Raw genomic sequence first — 22,529 nt, forward strand, 5'->3', positions numbered from 1 at the left:
TTCCAGAGAACTTAGGCCATCAGCACACTGGCATCCTTTGCAACAAGCCGGCCACCTGGCCCCTGAATCCCTCCCGAGTCACCAGGTAAATAGCTCAGGTTACTGTGAGCACCGGTGCCCTGCCCAGCTGTCTTGCACGGCTGTTCACTGCCCTCAGGTGTAGATATTTACTCCGGGATTGAGCATATTTTCAGCCACACCTGTATGCCTCCAGGTAGTCAGGAGAAAACGTTTAGTGGAAGGGAAGCAACATCCCTTTGGCTGATGGGAATCTGTGTGCCGAGGAAGGTTAAGCGGAGGGAGGGGTTTACTCGCTGTCCTTGCAACGGAACAGCTTTGCTTCCTACTGGAAAAGTATGTGATGAAAAGCTTCCTGCCGTGTTCAGTTACCCTTTGGAGGAGGCCAGAAAGGGGCCGTTAGCAGCGCGACTCCAGAATTCAGGCAAGCACTGGAGGACCACCCCGGGGCGCTGCCGTCTGGCAAAATCAAGGCGGCTGAGGGCATGGCTGAGCTGGAGACAGATGTGTTATCAACTCTACATCCCGTGGCCCAAGTTGGATACACTCCCCTTCACGTGCGTCTTCAAAAGTCAGCTTAGTAAGTAACTCGGAGGGGAGCGAGAAGAAGAGGGTGCCCGGGCCTCTGTGGTTTTGCAGGACCCGTGGTCCTGCCCTTGGAGGGCTGCTCTGGCCACTGGCCGGACGTCCTTGGTCCGGGCCCAGCAGATGAAAGCCGGAAGCGATGTCTGTGAGCCAAGAGCTGAGTGTTTTCAAAAAATAGACGGGACGGGAGGAAGGAGCGCGGGTTTGCTTTGAGAGCAGTAAACAAAACCGTGGCTGCCTGCCAGGGAGGAGCTGACATCTCCAGCAGATCCTGGAAAGCTTGGCGGCTGCTGGGGTCTCTTTAGGGCTGGGAATGGGCAGCAGGAGGGTTGCTGGGTGGGGGGGGGGGGGGCTGGGGGGGGTCGTCCCTTCTCCTCCCTCCTTTCCCAGGGAGGGCCACGGTCCAGAGGAAGAGGAAGAGCCCAGGCTGGCTTTGGTGTTTGGGATAAACTCCACCAGGGCTCAGCTCCCTGATGGGAAGAGGATGGAGGGAAATGGCCAGGCGGCATCTCCCGAACTCTGCCAGCAGGTGCTTCTGGCGGGAGAGGAGCTCGTTCACGAGAGGGTTCTGTCACCACGGGGTCCTGCAGGGAGGGCCCGGCTGGGTCTTAGCCCAGGGCTGCCCTTCCTCCCTCCCAAGGAGTCTGAGAGGGGCATGACCACATCCGCCAGGATAAAAGAACTTGGCAAAGACAGACGCTTCCCTGGGGTTTGTCGTCCGGTGCCCTCGCAAATGAACTGGCCTCTCTCGCTTTTTCAGGGGAAAACCTGTTTCTGCACACCCCGCAGGACACAGTTATAAACCGAATCTCTAATCTTGCAAAGTCGCTGTGGGCGTGACCACTTCTGGGCATCCTCTGGCCTCGCTGGGTGGTGAAGGTAGGTGGCCTGTGAAAACACTGCGAGAGAGACGGCAACTTTATTAAAACCTTGTCTTCGATTATTGTAACGGGAGGTGCCAATCTCCACTCCTCAGCACACCCGAAAGTGTTCATTCCGTGTGAGGACAAGGGCCGTGCCTCTTGTGTGTTTTGCTTATTTTGGACAGCGTGGACATGTGCAGCAGACGTCACTGATGGTCATACCAACCAAGATCACAATCATGTGCTAACAACAATGGTATCAGTGGATGAAGAAAATACACAGCCTGGCAATTCTGGATCACCCTGACCCATCACGTGCACTATCTTAAATGTAGGGCAATGGAAACGGCATCACCAAGATCTAAAGAAGCAACGACCCCCTTTGTCTTTCAACAGGCGGCACTGAAGAGTGGAAATGACAAATAAGTCAAATACTGGTAGAGCTCAGGGTTGGACACACAAAAGGGAATGAACCGCCTGCCCAAGTAGCCTGCAAACTTGCCAAGTGATCTTTACCCTGGGACTCAGGGGCTTCAAGAGGGACTAGCTATGATCCTGCTGGACCCTTGAAGATGGTAACAGCATCACGAGATCACCAGGAGCCAATGTGCATCTTCCAAGCTGACCACTAATGGGTCAGAATCAAACTCTCCCAAAATAGTGCAGGGGGGGCCTTGAGCCTTCAGCGTGGGATGCCTTGGAAACTAGCATTCTCCTCCAAGTTTATAAATTGGTTTCTGGTGAATAGTTCCAGCATCTACAGGACTTTGAAATAACTCCTCACTTCTTTATTTACAATCAACTTTTCTGGGTAAATACACTCGCCAATTCCTGCCTTGTACGACTCCCTTAGAATGACAGCCCTCTCGTCACTAAAGTAGCAGATTTCAGGGATTTTAAACCCTGCAGATCATGCCTTCGTCCCGGTGCCTAACATGAGCCCCCAGGAACAATCAGTCTGGGCACCCACGGGCCGCACATCACCGACAAGTTCCCAGATGCCACACAATGCACGCCAGTCTTGTGACTTAAACTCCATCATTTAAAAACCACCTTTTCCCCATCGCTCTGATTTTATTTGCTCAAAAGAGACGACACCCATGTTATTGCATTACTATAATGCCCAGGTAAAGCGCAGGTACAGAAAAACGATTTCTAACAAGGAGGTGAAACCGTCCTTGATGAAAACCAACAGACACCATTTTCGTATCTTCCGCCTCCTGAATTGCACCTCTTGGCTCTGCTGACTTGACTGCCACATGCTCTGGATGTTATCTGTCCCACGCCTGTGTCTCGGGAGCAGGATGGCAGCAAGCACACGGGCACAGGTTCCGGGGCTGTGCTTCTGCGTCCGAGTCCTGGTTCTGCTGCTAATGAGCTCCGTGCCCTCCGGCAGGTCCTTTAACCATTTTGTGCCTCAGTCTCCTCATCTACAAAATGGGATGATTGCCACCACCGAAGGGTGTGAGGGACGATGAAGGAATGAGTACCTGTACAGCACTGAGAACAGCATCCAGCACACAGGCAATGATTCTACGTTTGGTGAAGTGAATAAAATATTCTTTTTTTTATTAACACATCGACTTTTCATAAATGTTGTGATGTGTGGGGTATTTTCTGGTTTCCAGAATACAAATATTAAATGAAGAGGTCACACGGTCACAAAGCGTTTTTAAAGAACCAAGTTATTTACTTAATGACTACAAACACCAGAAGAGTGGCTTGATGTCAAATTCATTATCCACACAGGAAAAAGCATTCTCCAGGCTTTCTTCATTTCATAAATAATGTATTTTATTGTATTGCATATGGCTATTAAGGAGAGCATCCATGATCATTACAGACTAAATACAATGCACTAGTCTAGTTCCATTGAGTCTGGTTTCCAGCAGTGCCATATAGGCCCTTATATACAGCAAGGACAGTGGAAGACAGCAAGAGAAGGTCAGTCTTTTGTCATATCACAATAGCAAGAAATATATTTAACATCTTGATCTCCAGAAACAATACGTACCCCAAAAGAAAACACTGTTTAATAACTGTTAAAGTTTATATAGCAAAAAATATTTTAAATTTAAGGTAAGTCAGGCAAAATGTACAAAGACCCAATATACATTGTGAAGTTTTAACAAACATAACATTTATACATTTTGGTTCCATTCTGTAAACTAAATTAAAAATGTAAATATTGCATATGCCATTTTTTTTTTGAAATGTACAGGATAGAAGAAAATTTAGTATATTATCAACTTTTTACTTCGCTTGTTTAAAGTTGCAGGAGGAACATGAACCATGGGAAGGGTGGCAGGACCACGCGAAGGATGGGGAGCTACTTAAATACGAGTCAGACACTGCAATCAGCAGCGCCCATGTTCAGTCCTATCTACGGGGGGGTGGGGGGTGGTTTCCATAGCAACTCCATCCATCCCGAGTCCCGAAACTAAACCAAAACTTTAGGACATTCTATACATTTCAATAAAGTCTCTCTATATTACACACTGAAAATGACCATCAAACTAACATTGTATAGTTTATGCACTGTTGTGCTGTGTGATTCTCTAGAAAAGTGAAACTTGGAAAATGCTCAGGGCGATCACTTTACATTCAACTTTGTCTTGCGGTACAATCCTCTGTTCTAAAAGGTCAGCATGGCAGGAGAAAGACTTTTGCATTGCGATTAAATATATGTTTAAGACATTGAATTTTTTGGTCTTCCTCTAGAAAAGCCTCATTTTATGAATGCATTATTCTATAGTGATATCTATCTATATATTTATATATATTTTTCTCCCCCCCCCCCAACAACAACAACAAAAAAACCCAACTCGTATCTCCAATGAATTCGTGTAACATCTACAGGACTCTCAAAGAGGCACTGGGGACCCAGCCACGGGAGGGAGACTCTAGAGCTCCCCCAAGGTGTCAAGGCAGCAGAGAGATGACGTGACATCCTGCAGGTCAAGGGCAGCAGTTTTCCCTGACACCCGCGATAACTGCCACCACACTGATATTTTCAGCACACTGAAAACATGTAAAATAGGGGTAGCCTTGTCGGGAATTTTTTTCACAAGTGACATGTACTGTAAGATTGTTTTTCTTCTTCTTTGTCTATTAATAACACAGGGGCCAGAATGCCTCTTTTATCAGTTCCTTTCCTTTTTTTTTGTTTTTTTTTTGTGTCTGTGTGTGTGTGTGGTGTTGTTGTTCAGGCCAGCCTCATTGCCAGACACGATATCATCATAGTAAAGATAATACATTTTAAAAGAAATCTGCCAAACCCTTGACCAGTCTTGAACCGCTAGCATGCCTACGTGAATTTTTGGTTAGAGAAATGCAAGCTCAAGATTAAGGATAGCAGAGACGTTTGAGCTTGTACATAGGATCAAAGGCGTTTGCAATTTGAAGTACCTACATAAACATCTACAGAGAGAAGATTAAACAAGTCTGTTAAAGGTAAAAAGAGATACTCACCCCCTTCCCAGACCCTGCCCCTCCCACCCGCCATCCCCCAATACAGTTGATGGTTTTCCAAAGTAGGTTGCTTCAGTTACATATAATAATTATTATTTATCCATCCATCTTCAAAGTCCAATCTCCAATTTCATCTCCGTTGGGAAACGTCGGTCCCACACTGGGCTCTGTCTGTGAGTAAACACGCAGGTACCTGGGTTGGAATCTGGCAAGCAGCTGTGTACCGGGCCTGTTTGATAAGGCAGGTGACCGCGCTGGGGACCCAGGGCAGAGGTACCCAGGGGTCCTGCCGGCCCCTGACCACGCCGATCTGGCTTCACCTGGAACTGAGGTAGGACGGTGGTAGTTTCGAGAGGATGCCAGTAAATACCAGATTTTACCACTTTAATGCGAATTGGTAGAATCTCCTAGCATGCCGAGGGATATATCTGCTTTGCCAAAATGAAAGTTAAGGAGAAATTAAGACACTGGCCACAACGGAAAAGGCCGATGAAAACGTCCAATTTTCTTGTGAATCACTCCTTCCGCTAATTTTGTCGAAAAACAAAACACAACACAACCAGCACAAGGATGAATGCCCCCCTGTGGGAACGAGGGATAGAGAGGTGGTTCCACGTCTAATCCAGATGCGTCCACACACGGTAATCGCTCAGATTCAAAAGGAAATTGTGAGCAGCTTCAGATTTAAAAAAAATGCGGAGCATCTTCTTTTCGTGTTTTTCTCTGATGTGTGTCGTCACGGGGATAAAGCCAGACAGATCTTCACTCTGAAAGAGGAAGGAAAGAAGTCAGCGGGACTGCTGGGCTCACAGAGCCATCCTATTGCGGGAGACAAGGTCCCTCTTAACCCACCTTTACCATCTGTGTCACTTTCAGGCAATGATCCACTTTGGGAAGCAAACTTTTACTCATTCCGTTTTCCAGAGACAAGTGCAATGGGTAAACTCCCCTTCGGTTTCCCCAGAAGCAGGGCGACTGGGTTTACAGTGAGTTGTGAGATCCGTAAAGTGAGGTTCACATTTTCAATGCAAGAAAACCATTCACGATTCTACCCTTGGGAGAGAGGCTGAGCGACCTGGCAACGGCCCCTTAAATGCCCAGGTCTCAGTTCTGCGTGTGGACAGAGTGGGGAGAAACCACTGCCTTCCTCACAGGGCTGCGGAGAGGATGAAAACCACGCCACGTGTCACCGCGTGTTCTCAGCTACACGGATAATGCAAATGGGGGTCACGGTAAGAAAGTGGGAGAAGGAATACGTTCACACTTCTGCCCTCGGAAAACCCTTCTCACTGGGTGCTCTATCCTGTTGCTGAAACGACCCAAGATTCAAAAATAAGCCCCCGTTACACACCCCCTTCCTCTGCCCTTGGGCGGAGCCAGGAGGACCCTCAACAGCTTCAACTGCTCCCCTCCTTCTGGGCTGGAAGATCAAACCTCCCTAACTTTTTCCCAGTGCCCAGTGTTTTCAGCATATTTTTACTGGATGTGTTTGTCCCTTTAGAGGACACACCAACTGGAGAGCCTGACATTTCACAGCACACTGCCTTTTTTTTCCTTTTAAACCTCTTGGCTTTTAAACAAAAATGCCAAGTTGTTCATCACTCCCCATGCTGGTGACTACTCGGTCACATGCGTGCCCGGTGGGTCACGCCCCACCGTAAACACCACAGTGTCTTCCTTTGCAGCTGTAGTTCCTTAACCTGCACCTCTGAATATTCCTCTAAAATCACTCAGAATTCTGTGCTCGGCTCTCACCACACTCCTGGATTTGCTTTTTTTTGCGTGTCTACTTCTTTTCTGTTCATCCTGAGTTCAGAGGACTAATCCCAGCAGGAGAGAAATTTCCAGTATCCCACAGCCAAGCGTGAGCACCTGCCAGGCAGTACCCAAACAAGAGCCTGTGTAGACACGTGCTGTCTACACACAACGTAAACGCTGTAGCTTTTCATGACTTTCTCCAAAGTTCCCTACAATGTGACATTTTGAGGCAGTGCCACTTTATTATTTTTCAAAAAGCTTACGTCCTTTAAGAAATTTAACAATAAACTGTTCAGCACATGAAACTTAATGGAGAACAGGGTCCCAAAGTTCCTCCGAAGGGAAAATGTGTCTACAGCTATTTTATTCATTATTGTGATTTCTGGTCCTAAGAGACTCCGGTGACAGCCTGAAGGTTCGTGTCCCTTAAATACAGGCATTTGCTAAAATCCACCTGCACCTGACTCTCACCCTAAATGAGTCTGCATTTTGTCACTCAGGCCCTGACTGTGAGAAGAATCTGACGGCCCCCCTAGAGGTAGTACTACCCTGTGGGTCCACTTTCAGAAGGTTTCTATTCAGAGTTCACTGTATTTTTACACTAACGATTAGCTAAATGTACCTAATTGTCTCCTGTTAACGCTAAAACCCCATTACCTTGAAAACAGCTAAGCAAGTAAATTCTTTAATCCCTCAAACTCAAACACACAGAGTTAATTATTGCTGAAAAACTTACATTCCTTTACTGCAAACTCACAGGGCCATGGACATTTTTGCTCTGTTTTTAAGGATGCTTTATTGCTATGAAATAACTATCATTAGACCGTCATGAGCTCTAATCAAGTTGAACGTGTAACTTCATTTTTTTGAAGTACAAACAACACAATTGTCAAAACCTTAATTTCTAAGCATTAGCATTGTGAAAGGAAAGAGCTGCTAAGAAGCAAGGAAATAATTCATGCATTTTTTCACACAATGACCTTTCAACATTATTTCCAATTCTGCTCCGGTGCAGGGCCTCTGTGAGGCACATGGGAGAATGATGAGGAAGAGAATGGGAGGAGTCACATGACAGCTGTTTTCTGGGCAGGGAAGGAAGCAACTCTTTCAAAGGTGCGCTGCCCTCTGCAAACGCCTGCTTGTGAAGGATGCCCGACTGCAGTTACCAGCAAAGGGAGAAGAAAGCTCTTCCAAGGGCACAAGAGAGAGTCAGGCTGTCGGCCACCCAGTGATGCAACTCGATGTGGGGACAGTAAGGAACGTGGTTTCCTAAGACGCTGAGCCGTGGGCCGGGCAGCCCCAGGCTTCCACGGAAGGGAAGGGCCAGGGATGTGGTCCCACACGTGGCCAGGGAGAGCCACGGATGACTGGGGAGGGAGGTTGACCACACACGCGCGTGCACGCGCACTCACACACACAGGTGCCATCACAGGGAGAGGGATTCGTTCACGGCACGTGGGAAGGACGTGAGCAGCCTTAGGCCAAGGAGACCAGAAAGAGGACGGCCAGCAGCTCAGAGACAGACGTCTGGGCGAGAGCTGTGCGGTGCTTCAAACACATATCTAAGTGTATAGATGTGCCCTGGAGCCAACATATCGACCCAACGTGGATGCAATCTGTCTCCTACTGGGTCAGGTAACAGTGGCCTTGCACGGACGCCTCAAGGCAGAGCGCCTCCGCACGGCCCCGGGAACTTCAGTCCATGCCACCCAAGTCACCTGCCACTGAAACCTCTGGCATTCACCCCCAGCTCACGGGGAGATCCTCCCGCACGCACCCCAGCAAGAATCCTGACCTAGCGTCATCAGGAGGGCACCACTCGGGGAAGGTGCCTGGGATACAGGGCTCAAGGGCGCCAAGCAAGCAGGCTCTCTGAGGCCAGGCGAGCAGCCAGCCAGCAAAGCCAGGCCAGCCAGCCATGAACCGCCTCTCACTGCTGTCACTCCATCCTGCATCCCGCATCCCGGGAAGAAGGGGATGGAGGCAGGAGCGGGGGCCTAGGAATGTGAGCCTACTTTTGCCTTTTATTTAGTTACTTTTCAAGTAAGTTAAATTACCCCTCCCCCTGAAAATTAGTCTGGTTCAGCCAACTAGAAAAAAAAAATCTTCCAACACTACTAGCCCATCACCCTCAACTGTTAAATATGTATGCTTCGTAACGACGAGATTCCAGCAAAATTTTATTTATTTTATGACCTGTGGTAATTCTACTAGAGGCAAAGAACCAATGATTAATTTCACAATTCCTCCACAGTGAATATCATTAAGATGGGAGACATTCTCTGAACTGTGAGGGTACAGGGGCGACACAAAGAAGAAATAAAGGCCAGAAACACGTGTTGCTGGTGAACACAGTTACAGAGTAACATACACCAGTTCTGAATCTGTTCCTAGACGAAATGCTTCAAAAATAATTTAAATTTATTGATACACATTGCATTTGTGGTATAATTACACACTGTACTGTCTGTAGCTTAGACACTGCTTCGTAAAGAAGCTCATTCATGGAAAGCATCAATCTAGAGTTACTTGATTAAAAGAAGAAAAAAACCTTTCAGCACAAAGATCGACGTTGTTCCATATGGCATGTCAATCCTCTTCCTTTTCGCTCTGCGACAAACGACAGATGACGCTCATATGAGGGGTGCAGTCCCTTATGCAGTTATCGTAACTCCCTGGGGACCAGCGCTAATTCCGCCCTTTCCCTTCCATTTAAAAGACCAATCAGAATGCAAACGAGCACGGGTGTTGTCAGCAAAGGCCCCACCTCCAATTTGCTCTATTTTACAAAAAAAAAAAAAGGAAAGAAAGAAAAAGAAAACAATCGCTGAAAAACTCTGTCCTTGAGACCAGTGGGGAAGCTCCCTAGCCACGGAAGGCTCGGACGTCAGAACACGGCCACATCACACCACCGCCGAGCTGGCCTCCAAGATTGCAAACACTTCAGTGGAAAATGCAGGGAGCATCGGGTCAAGAAGGTTTTAGAAATAAATCGGGTAAATGTGCTCTGGCAAATAAACTCAAGCAGCATTCTGGGAGCATGTTCTGACTCACGGCTCTTTTTTTTAACGATTTCTTATGATTATTTGGGTTTGGATGTAGACAGAGTCACGTGGGGCAGGAGGAAACGGGGCCTCGTCTCATGGGCCTTTGGTGAGCAGCAACGGACAAAACAGACAGCAAACCCATGGAGCAGGTACAGGTGACTTAATATTTTCAGGCAGATCTGAATGAGAAGCAGTGCAGACACTTATTTGCATGACAAAAATGAAACATTATACTTCCTAAGATTAAAATTTATATTGCTAGTAGCAACTATGATTGAAAAAAAAAATAAACCCTCTGGCAAGCCCAAACATGTCCTTCAGGTCCATTGAGACTTTTTATGTTAAAACACAGAATGACGGGAGAAAATAAACTTTTCTGTTACATGAGAAATTCCTAGAAAAGTCAACCTGATAATTCAGTATCTCCTCACTTTACTAGAAGCAAAAACACTCTTAGAATATACAAAAAAAAAAAAGTAAGGTTGGGTGTGATAACAAACAAGCCAGGGATTCTAAGAAAAACGGTTACTTGAACTTTGCAAGTGGAAAAAAAAAAATAACTTAAAAGGAAAATATGGAAGCACAGGGTCCCCAGGACAAACGGGCTCAGTAAGTGAGTGACTTCACCAACCCGACTTGTGAAAGATTTAGAAGCTTCTTGGAGTTGAGCTCGTCATTTCCACTGACAATTAAAATCATTTCATCCTGAATGCTTGTTATTAAAGACATTTCCCAGCATCAAGTTGCAACTTGATGTTAATGACACAACGTGAAACAGGATGAGACAACCAAGTTTTCAGGTGAGGCTGGGGTTAATGAAAGGCTTCTCTCCTTCTTTAGCTCTTGTTTAATCCTTCACATAAGACCTTGTCTTAATCACCAAAGACTAGAGCAATCAGGTGTCCTAGACTGTTACCGCACTTCAAATTTCCCCCCATTGTCCAAGTTTCACCCACAGCAACCAGCAGAAACTTTATAGTGAATAGCCTACACCAACTTTATGTCGTAATACTTAAGTATTCATTCCTTTTCTGTTTGTTATTGAAAAGCCTGGTGTGTGGATCCTATAAGCTACCCTTTTACGGCAAGAGTTTTCTAGCATCATCGGAGAAATATTATCATGCCCTAACGCAAACACCCGAGAGGCAAAAATGTCCCTAAATTGCTGGTGAACCCTTCTCTTAAATTATGAAACATTAGACCTTTTCTAAGTAAAAACCAGATGAGGGAGCCTCGGTGACTTGCCCGCTGCTTTGGAGCTGATCAGCAGGAAAAGCGGATCCTTAACTTCTCCCAGAACTTTCCTCACTGCTGCACTGGGGGCCGACAATGCAGCCCCCATTTTTGCAAATAAAAGACGGGAGGACTCGGGAAGGAGTGAGAGGAGGTCTGGAACTTCCATTTGGGTCCTGGAGTTTAAACCTTTACACGGTACCATCAGCTGTTTTATAAACTCCCCAAAGACACCGAACCCTGCAAACTGTGCGTTTCTGCTTCGTGCACCTATCTCTCCTGCTGGTCAAGGGGCTGGACCACCTCGGTCCCCAGCATACAGCACATGCCTGTTAGGTCCTTCACGAAGCTCTGACGAGCTAACCAGAAATAAAAACCCATGTGGTTTATGCCATTTCTCATAGGCAGAAAAGCAGAATAAAATCTTCTAAAGGAGCACAGAACTTTAGGACTGTCTGAGGCCCAGGAGAAAAGAAAACCTTTGTCATCTCACATGAGAGTGGCCTTCTAAGAGAAAGGTCAGCAAAGTACAGCCAAATCGGGTCCTTGCCTGTTTCTGGAAATAAAGTTTTATTGGAACACAGCCACGTTCACTCATTTGGACACGGCTGTGTCTCACTTTAACAGTGGAGCTGAGTGATGGTGGCAGAGACATTGTGTCCCAGGACACGAGGAAGACAAGGAGGGGAAAGAAGGGTAAATTTGTGAAAGTTACAACATATATTTCCATCTGCGTGTTACACCTGGAGACTAATTGATACCCGCTCTGAAAATTATCGGCAGGCTTACGTGCTTCAGAGATGCAATCCCATTGACTTAAAAGCCTGCTATCCTGTTACAGACCCTACTGAGAAGGAGGAAGCAAGTCATAAAATCATTTATGAAGCTAGCACACACTTTAGGAATTAGTTTTCCTTACTCTTCCATTTGATATTCCACGCATAATACCACAGTACCGAATAAAACTGATTATTACTAAATATATCCTATAGTACTACTCCTTCAACTTGAACATAAATAAAGTTATATACGTTAGATCTGCAATTCAGAAAGGGCCCAAATCTCTCCTCTTGCTTGAGTCATTTGAGAATGTGACTATAAGCATTATGTTCCTACCCTCTGAAACAATATTTGGACCAAGTGATGGAACTTGCATTAAAATTGCAAATATCCTATGAACGGTGTAATTCTCCCTCAGGTGTATATTTTTGTACACTATAAAAATGTTTATATTGTGTCTATCTGAGGTTCTCAAGCCTAAATATTATAGTTTTGCTATAAATTTAAGGGAATGTAGAATAACAGTTTGTTCAAAATATATCCATCCCCAAATATCCTGTTATGTATCATTTCAAATGAACCATACTTTCCTTCGAATATTTAAATACTTAAGAGTTGCTACTGGGTTTTCTTCGTTTTATAATTTGATACCTTTTTTGTTTTTATTATTGAAACTGAAATAAGCATTTTCTGGAAGTCTGAAATTATGCCAACTATAACTCAAATCACCTCTAGAATATCACTAATAGGAAACGTACTTATGAGTATAGTTAAAAAGGTTCCTCCAGGAATCTGAAATTTACTCTGGTTTATACATAATGATAATGCAATAATTTGGAAATGTATTGAAAACGGGATTTGTGAAGTGCTTGTCTGTTATTACAGAAAAAAAAAGAAAAAAGAAAGGATTAGAAAAAACGGGGGGAAACATATTGTGACCCACCGCCTGCCCAGCCAGTGACCTGAGCTGCCTTGCTGGGCACAGACCCACAGGGCCTGAGCAGCCTCAACCTCCAGACTGCGAGTAAATTCTCTCCCATGGATGCCACCTCCCTAATACGGATGCCAGAGTCCTGGCTCGGGGGAAAGAACACACCTTGTGCAGACGGGCACCTGGCCTTTACATTGAGATGCAGGATCTCCCAGCAAAGAGGAGGCCGAGGGCCGTGTCCTTTGCCCTGGCACAGGTGGACACCCATTCCTACCACCGGCCACCTCAGGAGCCTTCCTGGGAGCTCAGGAAGGACTCAGGGCAACCGTCCCCACGGCTCAAGGACATGCGAGTGTGGAGAGCCGCTGGTCTCACCAGAGTCGGGGTCCCCAGGCCCAGCAGGCAGCACCCACCAGGATGTTCCCTGTTAGGAAAATGGGGACATTATTCTTCTGCCCTAGATTTCTCCCTGGGCATGGGGAAACTACCAAAAGAGATTTTATGCATACAATATATAACTCAGTAGTACAAACAGAAAATATATATATACATACACACAAATTGTTTTTTCCACAAACAGTGAAGCATGTGGTGCTGGCAGGATGTGCACCTTGGGGCCCATCCTTCTGCCTTCTTCCCGCACCTTTCAATGATGTACACGTGTAACCACACGCTGTGCTGTGAATGACAAAGCCCTAGGCCGGGCAGCCCTGCGCACTGGGAATCTCTGAGCACACCCATCTGCCATCACGGCTTCTCCTCCATTCAAAACTGCACCCATGAATGACATCACCAGCAATTGCAACTTCAAGCAGTAAGTAAACAAACCATGAATGCACAAACACGAGGGCGAAGAGCTCTCGGAAAAAAATGAATAAACTTGTTTTCATTGGCTAGAAGCAGAACAGAAGCAGAATTGTTTTTTTGGGGGGGGGGTAACTCAGAGCCATTTAAAGCTAACGGTTCTCAGACGCTGCCCAGAGCACCCTGCCTGGGGGCTTTCTGCACGCCTCGTGCACGGGCCGCGCGTGTCTCTGCATCACCGAAGAACGCACACACCCCTCTCCGTATGCACGGCCCGCGAGCAAGATGCCGGAAGCCGGCGGGGCCCCAACTAGGCGGGGCCACGGGGCACAGGACCTCTATTCTCTCGGGCGTCACACGCGGCCGTGCCCCAAAATGCAGAGAGACATTTAAATTCCTCTGTAAATTCCTCTGTGGCCGATGAGAGCGATTTACATCCAAATGGCGTGCCCCTGATTGAAATTTCAGGAATGAAAAGTGGAACGTGCGAAGTTACAGACCATCTTTATCAAGTGCATTTGCTAAAAAATAAGGTAAGACAGCAGCAGCCGACAGCCACGCCTTCCCAGGGAAGCGGGGCCAGGGGGACCGAGGCCCCGGTGCCCCAGGCTGCAGACCACCCCCAGCTTCCCCGGCAGGCAGTGCCCGGGCCAGCCAGGTGAAGCCGCCCTGCACACTCGTTCAGCCCAAATGCTGAAACATTTTTAATGTCCTTCACAACTTGAGCCTCAGCTGGGGACGCCTGCTGAAGAGAACTTGTGCAGACTTGTCAGAGCCTAACCTAGACATTGTACTTGCTCATTCGCTGGGAGGGACCCTGCACACCAGGGGCCTCGGACCCGGGACTTTCAAAGTGCCGTCGGGAGATCCGCAGAAGCCTGTGGTTGGAAACTTTGGCCCCCAGCCCCTCCTGGAGGGCCCAGGGCCACCAGCTGTCAGACACGGAGCAGGGAAGTGCCTGCCGCTGCCCCCAGGTGGGAAGCCTTCATGCCCGGGGCTGGAGGGCACCGAGTCCCGTCCAGACGGTGACACACAGGGGGACGCTGCTGGGACACCCCTGATCACAAACCCGTCCCATCCTTCCCTCGTCTCCAGGGAGAAGGCAGAGGGCAGGACCAAAATACCCAGAGACACAAAGACAGCTTCCTAAACTGCTGAAGGCTTGGAAAGGTGGGAAACGATCCACTGGGTGTAAAGACGGCATTTCTTACTGATTGACACGAAAACCTTCCCAGGCTCCAAAAGCTGGGCAGGGTTTCTCTACGACTTTTAAGAATGGATTTAAAGAAGACATGCCTTCCCAACCACCTCTTTAGGAATCAAAAACACCAACTCCAGACTGAGCAGACGACCACTTGATAGACCACAATGACGCCCAATACATCACACACACAGGCCCCTCCCCTCCAGAGGAGCACCACGCAGACGGGGATGTCCTGTCCGGAGAGATCATTTCCGCCTTTTCACATTTAGCAGCTTTATGATTTTGGGACACTCGGTCTATATGAATTAACATAAAACAACTTATTTTCTCCATTCTCCTTAGAGGGCAGCTGGCCGTTTTGCAAAATCTACTCGTTGTATCGAACTGACCATGAATGGGGCGTAGGCTTCAAAGTGACCTAAACAGCGAGTGAAGAAGCAGAGTAAACTAGCCCATTCATTGTAACTTTTACTATATTTACAAATTGGTTGTTTCAGTATGCTCACATAAAGAAATATTAATATTTAGCCATTGTCATTCTTTGGAGATAAGCTTGAATTGGATCCTTATTTGACAGTATTAGTATTTTTTGGATTTTGTGGGGGGTTTTTTTGGGCAGAAGAGGGCAAGTGCTATTCACTAGTATTTTTGTCATTGATTTTATTCTCTTTCAACAACCAAAAACTTGAGGGAAACAACTGTAAAACTCAAGTGAAAGAAATCAAGTCTAATTCTAAAGTATGAGTGTACAGTATTTCTATGATTTTATTACTTATAATAAAAAGATTTGGAATGTGTAAAAAAAATTGGTTGTTTCAATATGCTTACATAAAGAAATACTAATATTTAGCCATTGTCATTCTTTGGAGATAAGCTTGAATTGGATCCTTATTTGACTTGCCCATACTTCACACATTTTGCACAGATCTGACAAGACTACGCGAGAATCAAGTTATTTACAAGTCTACGCTAGCAATCTGCTTGTAGGGCGAGGGTGGCAGACACAGAGGGGGAAGCACAGCGCCCCGGCCATGTGTCCCCGCTGAGACCTTGGGTGTTGGTCACAAACCTCCCCCCAACGCGAACACGCAGCCTCCCGCCATCCGCCCCTTCCTGCCCTGATTCCTTGCACATCAAATTCTGAAGAATGACTTTAAGAGACCCACGAGCATAAGCGTGTTTCCTAAAATATACACTGGACAGAGAAAATGCAAATTTCACACTTCCCGTCTGGACAAAGTAATAGCAACCCCTATGGGAAGGAATAACTACTAATACAGTCGAAATAAATAATTAGGATGAGATCGTCGTTTTTCTCTTGTTCGAATGGATGAGCTTCTTTAAGACACTTCACGCAGGCCATCCCTTCTTTACGTATCTCAGAAAACTTAAGTAAAACCGAGCCTACATTCTAAACGTAGACCTAAACCCATGTCAAGTCCTTAAAGTGACATAAGCTACAAATAGCCACAAAATCCACGTACTAAGGGTGCGGTTTCTCCACAGACAGGCTAGAAGGAGGGGAGGGTCTTTATACCACACGCGGTACTAGCTTTTCTGGACGCCTTACACCCCTTAACTCCAAGCTCACCCCCATCGGTGCTTTCACGTTGAGGCCCAATCTCCATGAAATACATGGAATAATGACTTTTCTATCATTTTAGTTTCCCAATCAGCTGAAGAAGGAAATCAATTTGTTGCAGAGCCTGAATTTCGGGCTCCTTACGGGCAAGCACACAGTGCGGATGGATGCCCTGGGGAGGGGGAGTTGGGAGTAACTGACCCAGGTTTTCAAAGGAAGCCACTGGGGGTGCTGAGAAGACACAGCACCAGGCGGCAGCGAGCGGACCAGAGCATCGTTCCCTACAGCCCGGCAGAAGCTCCCCTGAGGTCCACTGCTAGACCCCTTCACCCTCGGGTGGTTCCTTTAAAAAATACGGGTAAGAGCAAGAACGTTCCCTCCTTGGAGGTTCTGAGGATGAAACACCACCTAAACATGTTATAAGGTGCTTTACAAATACGTCTGTGTAACTGAGCATGTAATTCCACGACTAAACACTTGTGCTTTGATGGCACTGTTTATCTTGTGACAATTTCCCTCTGCCTTCCCCAGTGCAATGACATCTCAGCATCTTCCTTCCCCCCAGAAACTTTTAGGTCTTTTCACCTTTTATATAATATTTTTGAGAAAGAAAGTCAGGAGTTGACATATACCACACTAAGTGAAAAAAGATGCTATGGCGAAATGATATGAAAAGTTTTTAAACACTGCACATGCTGTTCCAAAGAAACTGTATTTTCCGTCTTCGCTGTTGAACATGAACAAAGTCTTTACAGTGGTTGACCGGGCTCTACACGTCACGGTTCATTGTTAGCTCCTTCTCATCACCTACTAGTCTCTCCCTGCTCCCTCTTGGTCAGCTACACGGGTCTCCTTCTGATCCTGGGACACACCAGCAACTTTCTGCCCCAGGGCCTTTGCACAGTTAGTCATTCCCTTTGCTCATACGGACTCTCCCCCTAAATACCTACAGGACTTGCTTCCTCTCCACCTTCTCCCTCTCTCTTCCCTGCTTTGTTTTCTGGAGCACTTGTTACCACCTACACCACTTCATGCTCCGAACACATGTCAACATTACATTTATTTCCTTGGTTTCAAAGGTAGGCTTGAAGATTCGGTACTTTTGGTTTTGGGTTGTTTGTTTTTTTAGCTTGGAAGCCAAACCTCTTTCTTTCTAGCCTGCACTGTAATATTTTTCAAATGGGTGAAATAGTTTTCAAGTATGCAACATGTCACAATTAGCATCTCTGTAATGAAAAGATAAGAAAATGTAACCATTTGGTTAAGTCTGAAAGCTGAAGGAAGATCTAACCTTTCCCGCCTCTGTGTCTCCTGCCCCACAGGTCACCTTTCTATCCTCCCAAGGAGCCCTTAAGGCAAGTTCCTGTCATTTCTTTGTTGGCTTTTTCGGGGAAAAACAGATAAAACACACACTTTTTAAAAAGGCTCAGAGCTGCCTGCACATGGTTTCAGGGGTGTCTTAAGAAAACAGAGCTCTACTAGGAAATTAGTAGGACGTCTGAAAATTAAGCAATTTTGAAGCCTACACTATAAATAGAACTGTGATCACATGACATGTCTGTGGATCATTTATGAGGGAAAAAACTAACCAAAATCGAAATGCTGACTTCTCACGGACGGGCAGCAGGCCCAGAACACATCTTACGTGTGAGTTTCCTCAGCTTTGCAGCTACGGATGCGCAGGGAAAGGTGAGGAGAGCAGGGCTGAGTTCTCGGGAAGCTTCCCATCGCACAGACCACAGGTGAGCATTCTTCTTCAGCAAGAGCTGAGGGTGAGCGGGGAAGACTCAGAAGGAACGGGAAAGGGAGTCCACTAACCTAGTGAAGCTTCTGGAATCCGAAGCCTAACAGCAAAGACAGCGCACACAGAGAAATACTGGGAGTTCTGAGGCGAGGCTACCCAGAGCTCAGAGAGGCTGACAGCTCGCAGCCGGGGCCCAGCAAGATCAAACCTGTGGTTTCTCAGAGAAGAAAACGGTGTGGAAATTCCACTTCATTGGATGGACCCCAAGTGTCTGTGGGGGGGCTGGGGGCACTGCACGTTTGAGTGGCTCCACCAGACTTTTCCAGCAAGGACACCTGCGGTCCCAGCAGGGACAGCCTATCCTGTGTCTTTGGCCAAGAACGGCTCAAGAATAAATTCAAAGATGAATTCTGAACATTCCAGCCGAACAGCATGGACTCCAGACTCGTGAAGATGCATGCTTATCACCCAGAGTTATTCTAGGAACTGAGTTAAACGCTCCACGCCGGGGAAACTTGGGTATTTTACTGCAGTGCTTATTTCATTGAGAACTAAGTCTACTCATAAACCAGCACTACCCACAAGCTACACTGCAAATAACAGTAAGAAGTAAAACGGAATTGGGCTTCCCTGGTGGCGCAGTGGTTGAGAGTCTGCCTGCCAATGCAGGGCATACGGGTTCGAGCCCTGGTCTGGGAAGATCCCACATGCCGCGGAGCAACTGGGCCCGTGAGGCACAACTACTGAGCCTGCGCGTCTGGAGCCTGTGCTCCGCAACAAGAGAGGCCGCGACAGTGAGAGGCCCGCGCACCGCGATGAAGAGTGGCCCCCGCTTGCCGCAACTAGAGAAAGCCCTCGCACAGAAACGAAGACCCAACACAGCCATAAATAAATAAATAAATAAATACTTAAAAAAAAAAAAACGGAATTAAGACCTGTCCGTGCTACCGCATCTTTACAATTTTTATTATGACCCTCAGCACCAAGTTGTCATTCTATCAATATTTGGAAGGTACTGTAAACTTTCAACTTGAAAAGAAAATGTTCATTTCAAAAATTTGTCAAAATAAATAAAATCGAAAGAATGTTTCAAAATCATGAATGTTTGTATTTATAGAAGTGGGTCAATATTTCATATCGATTATTTCCACACCGTTCATTATTAAAAGTTTAAATTTTTTTTGTTTATTCAACCAGCTAAAGTGAGTTTTCTGAAACTGACTGAGATAAATGTCCACTCCTGGCTTTATAATATTCTAGAGAAAGAAGAAATACAGATTTTGCAGTTTTGCAACTAAGATATTTTGCGAAAACGCACCTAAATATTTTCAGCTGAACTGTGCGTTTCTTAAAAGTCTAATTGGTGAAGTAAGAAGAGTTCTTTGTATTAGTGTCACCAAACTTATTTGATAAAGTATTTGTTTAAAAAATTTGATCTAAATATAACTGGAAGAGCTTATGAGTAGCTCATGCACGTGTTTTCTGTTTCATTTGCATAATTACCAAAAGTATTATTTTAGGTCCCTTTCATGCTGGAAAACACTTTTTAAATTACCTGCATCATATAAGAATAAAACACAAGCAGGACACCACCACAAATCACAGTAGCAAATTCTCTTTTAAAAAACTGCATCCAGGCTGTGGTATAAGAAACTGACCACTTTCCCCTTCTAGACATTCTTGTTGCCGAGTAGTTCAGGAGCTCTGGCTGTACGTGCATCTCTGATTTTCAAACAAAATCAATGTGCACAACAACCTCAAGTCCATGCCCTGTTTAATCCTGCTTACTGCCTGGAGTTTCTAAAGTACTATATGCACAGTTTTTAAACCTAGTAAGAACGTCCTGGCCTGTTTCCAAAACTTCTCCCCCACCTCACAATTCCCTCCATCCATCTGTCCATCCGTCTAGCCATCCATCCATTCACCCACCCACCTCGGGCTCCGGAAGCCCTACAGGAAGAAAGAAGCAGGGGACCACAGGGGGCCTGAGCTGGGCCTGGCAGGGCAGAAAACGGCTGTGTCACTCACATGATGGGTTGGGGCGGCTTCTACGACAGACCTGGGGATCCACGGGCATCAGATGGTCACTGACCTCAGCCTCTATTTTCAGTTGCTTTCCATCACCAGCACGGGGCCGGGCAGCCAGAGGTCCGTCCCCGGTCCTCCGAGGAAGACAAGTTTTCACAGAAGGGATCCAGACCTCATCCAGGGAAAGACTACCGGGTTTATTTACAAACACTCCTCATATAGCATATCAGCATCTTTATTTCCGTCGCTTTCCACCTAACTGGGTAAGTGCTCCACAGAGCCAACGCCCCAAGACAGGGTCCTCTGAACTTTGCTTTCTTCTTATCCTGAGAAGCAGTTTCATCACTCCATTCATTCCTGATAGGGGGACAAGCATTCCCATTTTGTTATCCTGCGCCGCTGGCCGACAGCGACGCCGGGTGGATTACTGGCGCGCGTGGCTTCTCATGGCAGGCGTGTGGCCCTGAGGCCGCCGTCTGCTAGGAAGGGAGTGCCCTCTCTGCGGATGCTGGAGAGGCCGGCAGCTCGTGCAAACACAGCCCTGAACCATTCCCCATAGCACAAGGCTATAGATTTCCCGACCACGTTTTTTCAAACATGGATAGCTGTTGTGTGAACTGTTATGTCTGTTTATGTCTTCTTTTATGCCTTTCAAAGGGGGGTTAGAATCACATCTTAGGAAGGCAGTGCCTTCTGAAAAACCATTTCTCATCCCATAACAATGAAGTTACAAGTTTTTTCTCGGAAAAAAATAAAAGATCTTAAAAACAAGAAGGGCACTGGTGAGATAATCCACTCCCCAGAAGATCACCACCTAGCAACCACTGATTATTCATGGGTCCTTAGGCAAATTCTAAAATTGTTCGTTTTCAAATAGACTCATGATCAAATAGAGTGATGTCTCATCATGAAACAGTTTCTTAGGAAACTGCTAATGGCCTTATTCATAATGACGAGTATAGGATATTTCACTTAGAGAAGAAATGCATCTTAAGGACCCCTCAAGGAATGACTGAAAACACAGCCCCATTAGATGTCAGATCAGTGGCCCAGGATGACCCACTGATAAAGAAAAAGGACTTACCTTTTCCCAGATCATAGAGGCCTTTCTATTTGAATTATCCCAAGAATTTTCTTTCTTCCTCTTCTCTGTTTTTGTTTTTGTTTTTTAACACAAGTAAGCATATGATCTTTAATGCTTGCCAGGGCTTCACCCTTCCGCCACATCGGAAAACACTGCCCACATGGGCATCAGTAGCCTATTTCTCTAACTTACAGCATTCTTCCTTATTCAAGTGTCTGCTTTTCTCTAGTTCTGTCCACCAGCATACCTTGTAGTATATGCATGAAGCAATTTCCTGCAAGGCTCCAAAATAAAAAGACAAATAGCACTTCTACAAACAATAAATCATTCTAGAGGGAACAGGCCATATCCTAGGAGAAAGGTATTCATCTCCACACAAAGGCCCACAGAGACAGAGCAAACCCTATTCTTTCCTGATAATATTTACAAACATCTCTACCCACTAATTAAATCAGTGACCTTGGAAAAGACGCCCGACCTCCCTCAGCCTCTGTTTTCACAACCTTAAAATGAGTTACATTAGAAGGATGGTTCTCAACTCCTCTCCCTCAAAACGACCTTGTATTTTTTTTTCCGTCACCACTCTGTGTGGAGAGAGTTTTCAAGTATTTGGTGTTGCAGGGGGTGGTATCTTATCAAGTACAATATACAGTTTGCTTTACTAAAACAAAGACAGCTGGAGGAATATAAGTTTTCCAACTCTGCAGACCACTGGAAGTCCAGGAAGAGAGCCTGGGAACCCCCAGAAGAGACGACCAACCAACATTTTGATTCAGCTCTAAAATTCACCAACATCACGAGAGCTTTGAAAACAACGTCGAATCCTGAACTCTTCAAACTGGCAGGTGTGGAAACCAGTTTGAAAAATGAGGGGGACTTCCCTGGTGGTCCAGTGGTTAAGATTTTGCCTTCCAATGCAGGGGGTGCGGGTACGATTCCTGGTCAGGGAGCTAAGATCCCACATGCCTCGCGGCGGGGCCAAAAAACCAACACATAAAACAGAAGCAATATTGTAACAAATTCAATGAAGACTTTAAAAACGGTCCATATCAAAAAAAACAGAAACAAAAAAAAGAGGGAGCTTTCTGAAACTAACATAACCTTGTAAATCAACTGTACAATAAAAATTTAAAAATAAAATAAAATAAATTTTTAAAAAATGAGGGAGCTTTCCTTTATTGTCCAGTCTTCCTGCTTAGCTCTCCCCATCTTACTCTGAATGAATAACGCGTGGAAGAAAAGAGAGGGAAATTGAGTAACTGCCACCAAGTGAAATAAAAACCCAACTGTTAACTTGAAAGCTGCCTAAGGCCGATCTACAGTAAAATCCCAAGGTCACTATTGTATATGAGCTTCCAAAGTAGACAGTGTGTAGGACTTGGATAAAATGGGATATA

General features: G+C 46.0%; 1 protein-coding gene across 1 annotated transcript in view; it reads right to left on the reverse strand.

Annotated features, from left to right (window-relative positions):
• Window positions 1–3,234: 3,234 nt before the first annotated feature.
• The window catches only part of IRS2 (insulin receptor substrate 2), a 30,705-nt gene continuing 11,410 nt past the window's right edge, over window positions 3,235–22,529 (reverse strand). Inside the window, exon 2 of the mRNA XM_059902505.1 lies at window positions 3,235–5,704. Coding sequence (XP_059758488.1) covers window positions 5,700–5,704 — 5 coding nt within the window. The 3' untranslated portion in view covers window positions 3,235–5,699. The remainder of the gene's footprint in view (window positions 5,705–22,529) is intronic.

The sequence above is a fragment of the Balaenoptera ricei genome, chromosome 18, assembly GCF_028023285.1.
Source record: "Balaenoptera ricei isolate mBalRic1 chromosome 18, mBalRic1.hap2, whole genome shotgun sequence".
Taxonomy (NCBI): Eukaryota; Metazoa; Chordata; class Mammalia; order Artiodactyla; family Balaenopteridae; genus Balaenoptera; species Balaenoptera ricei.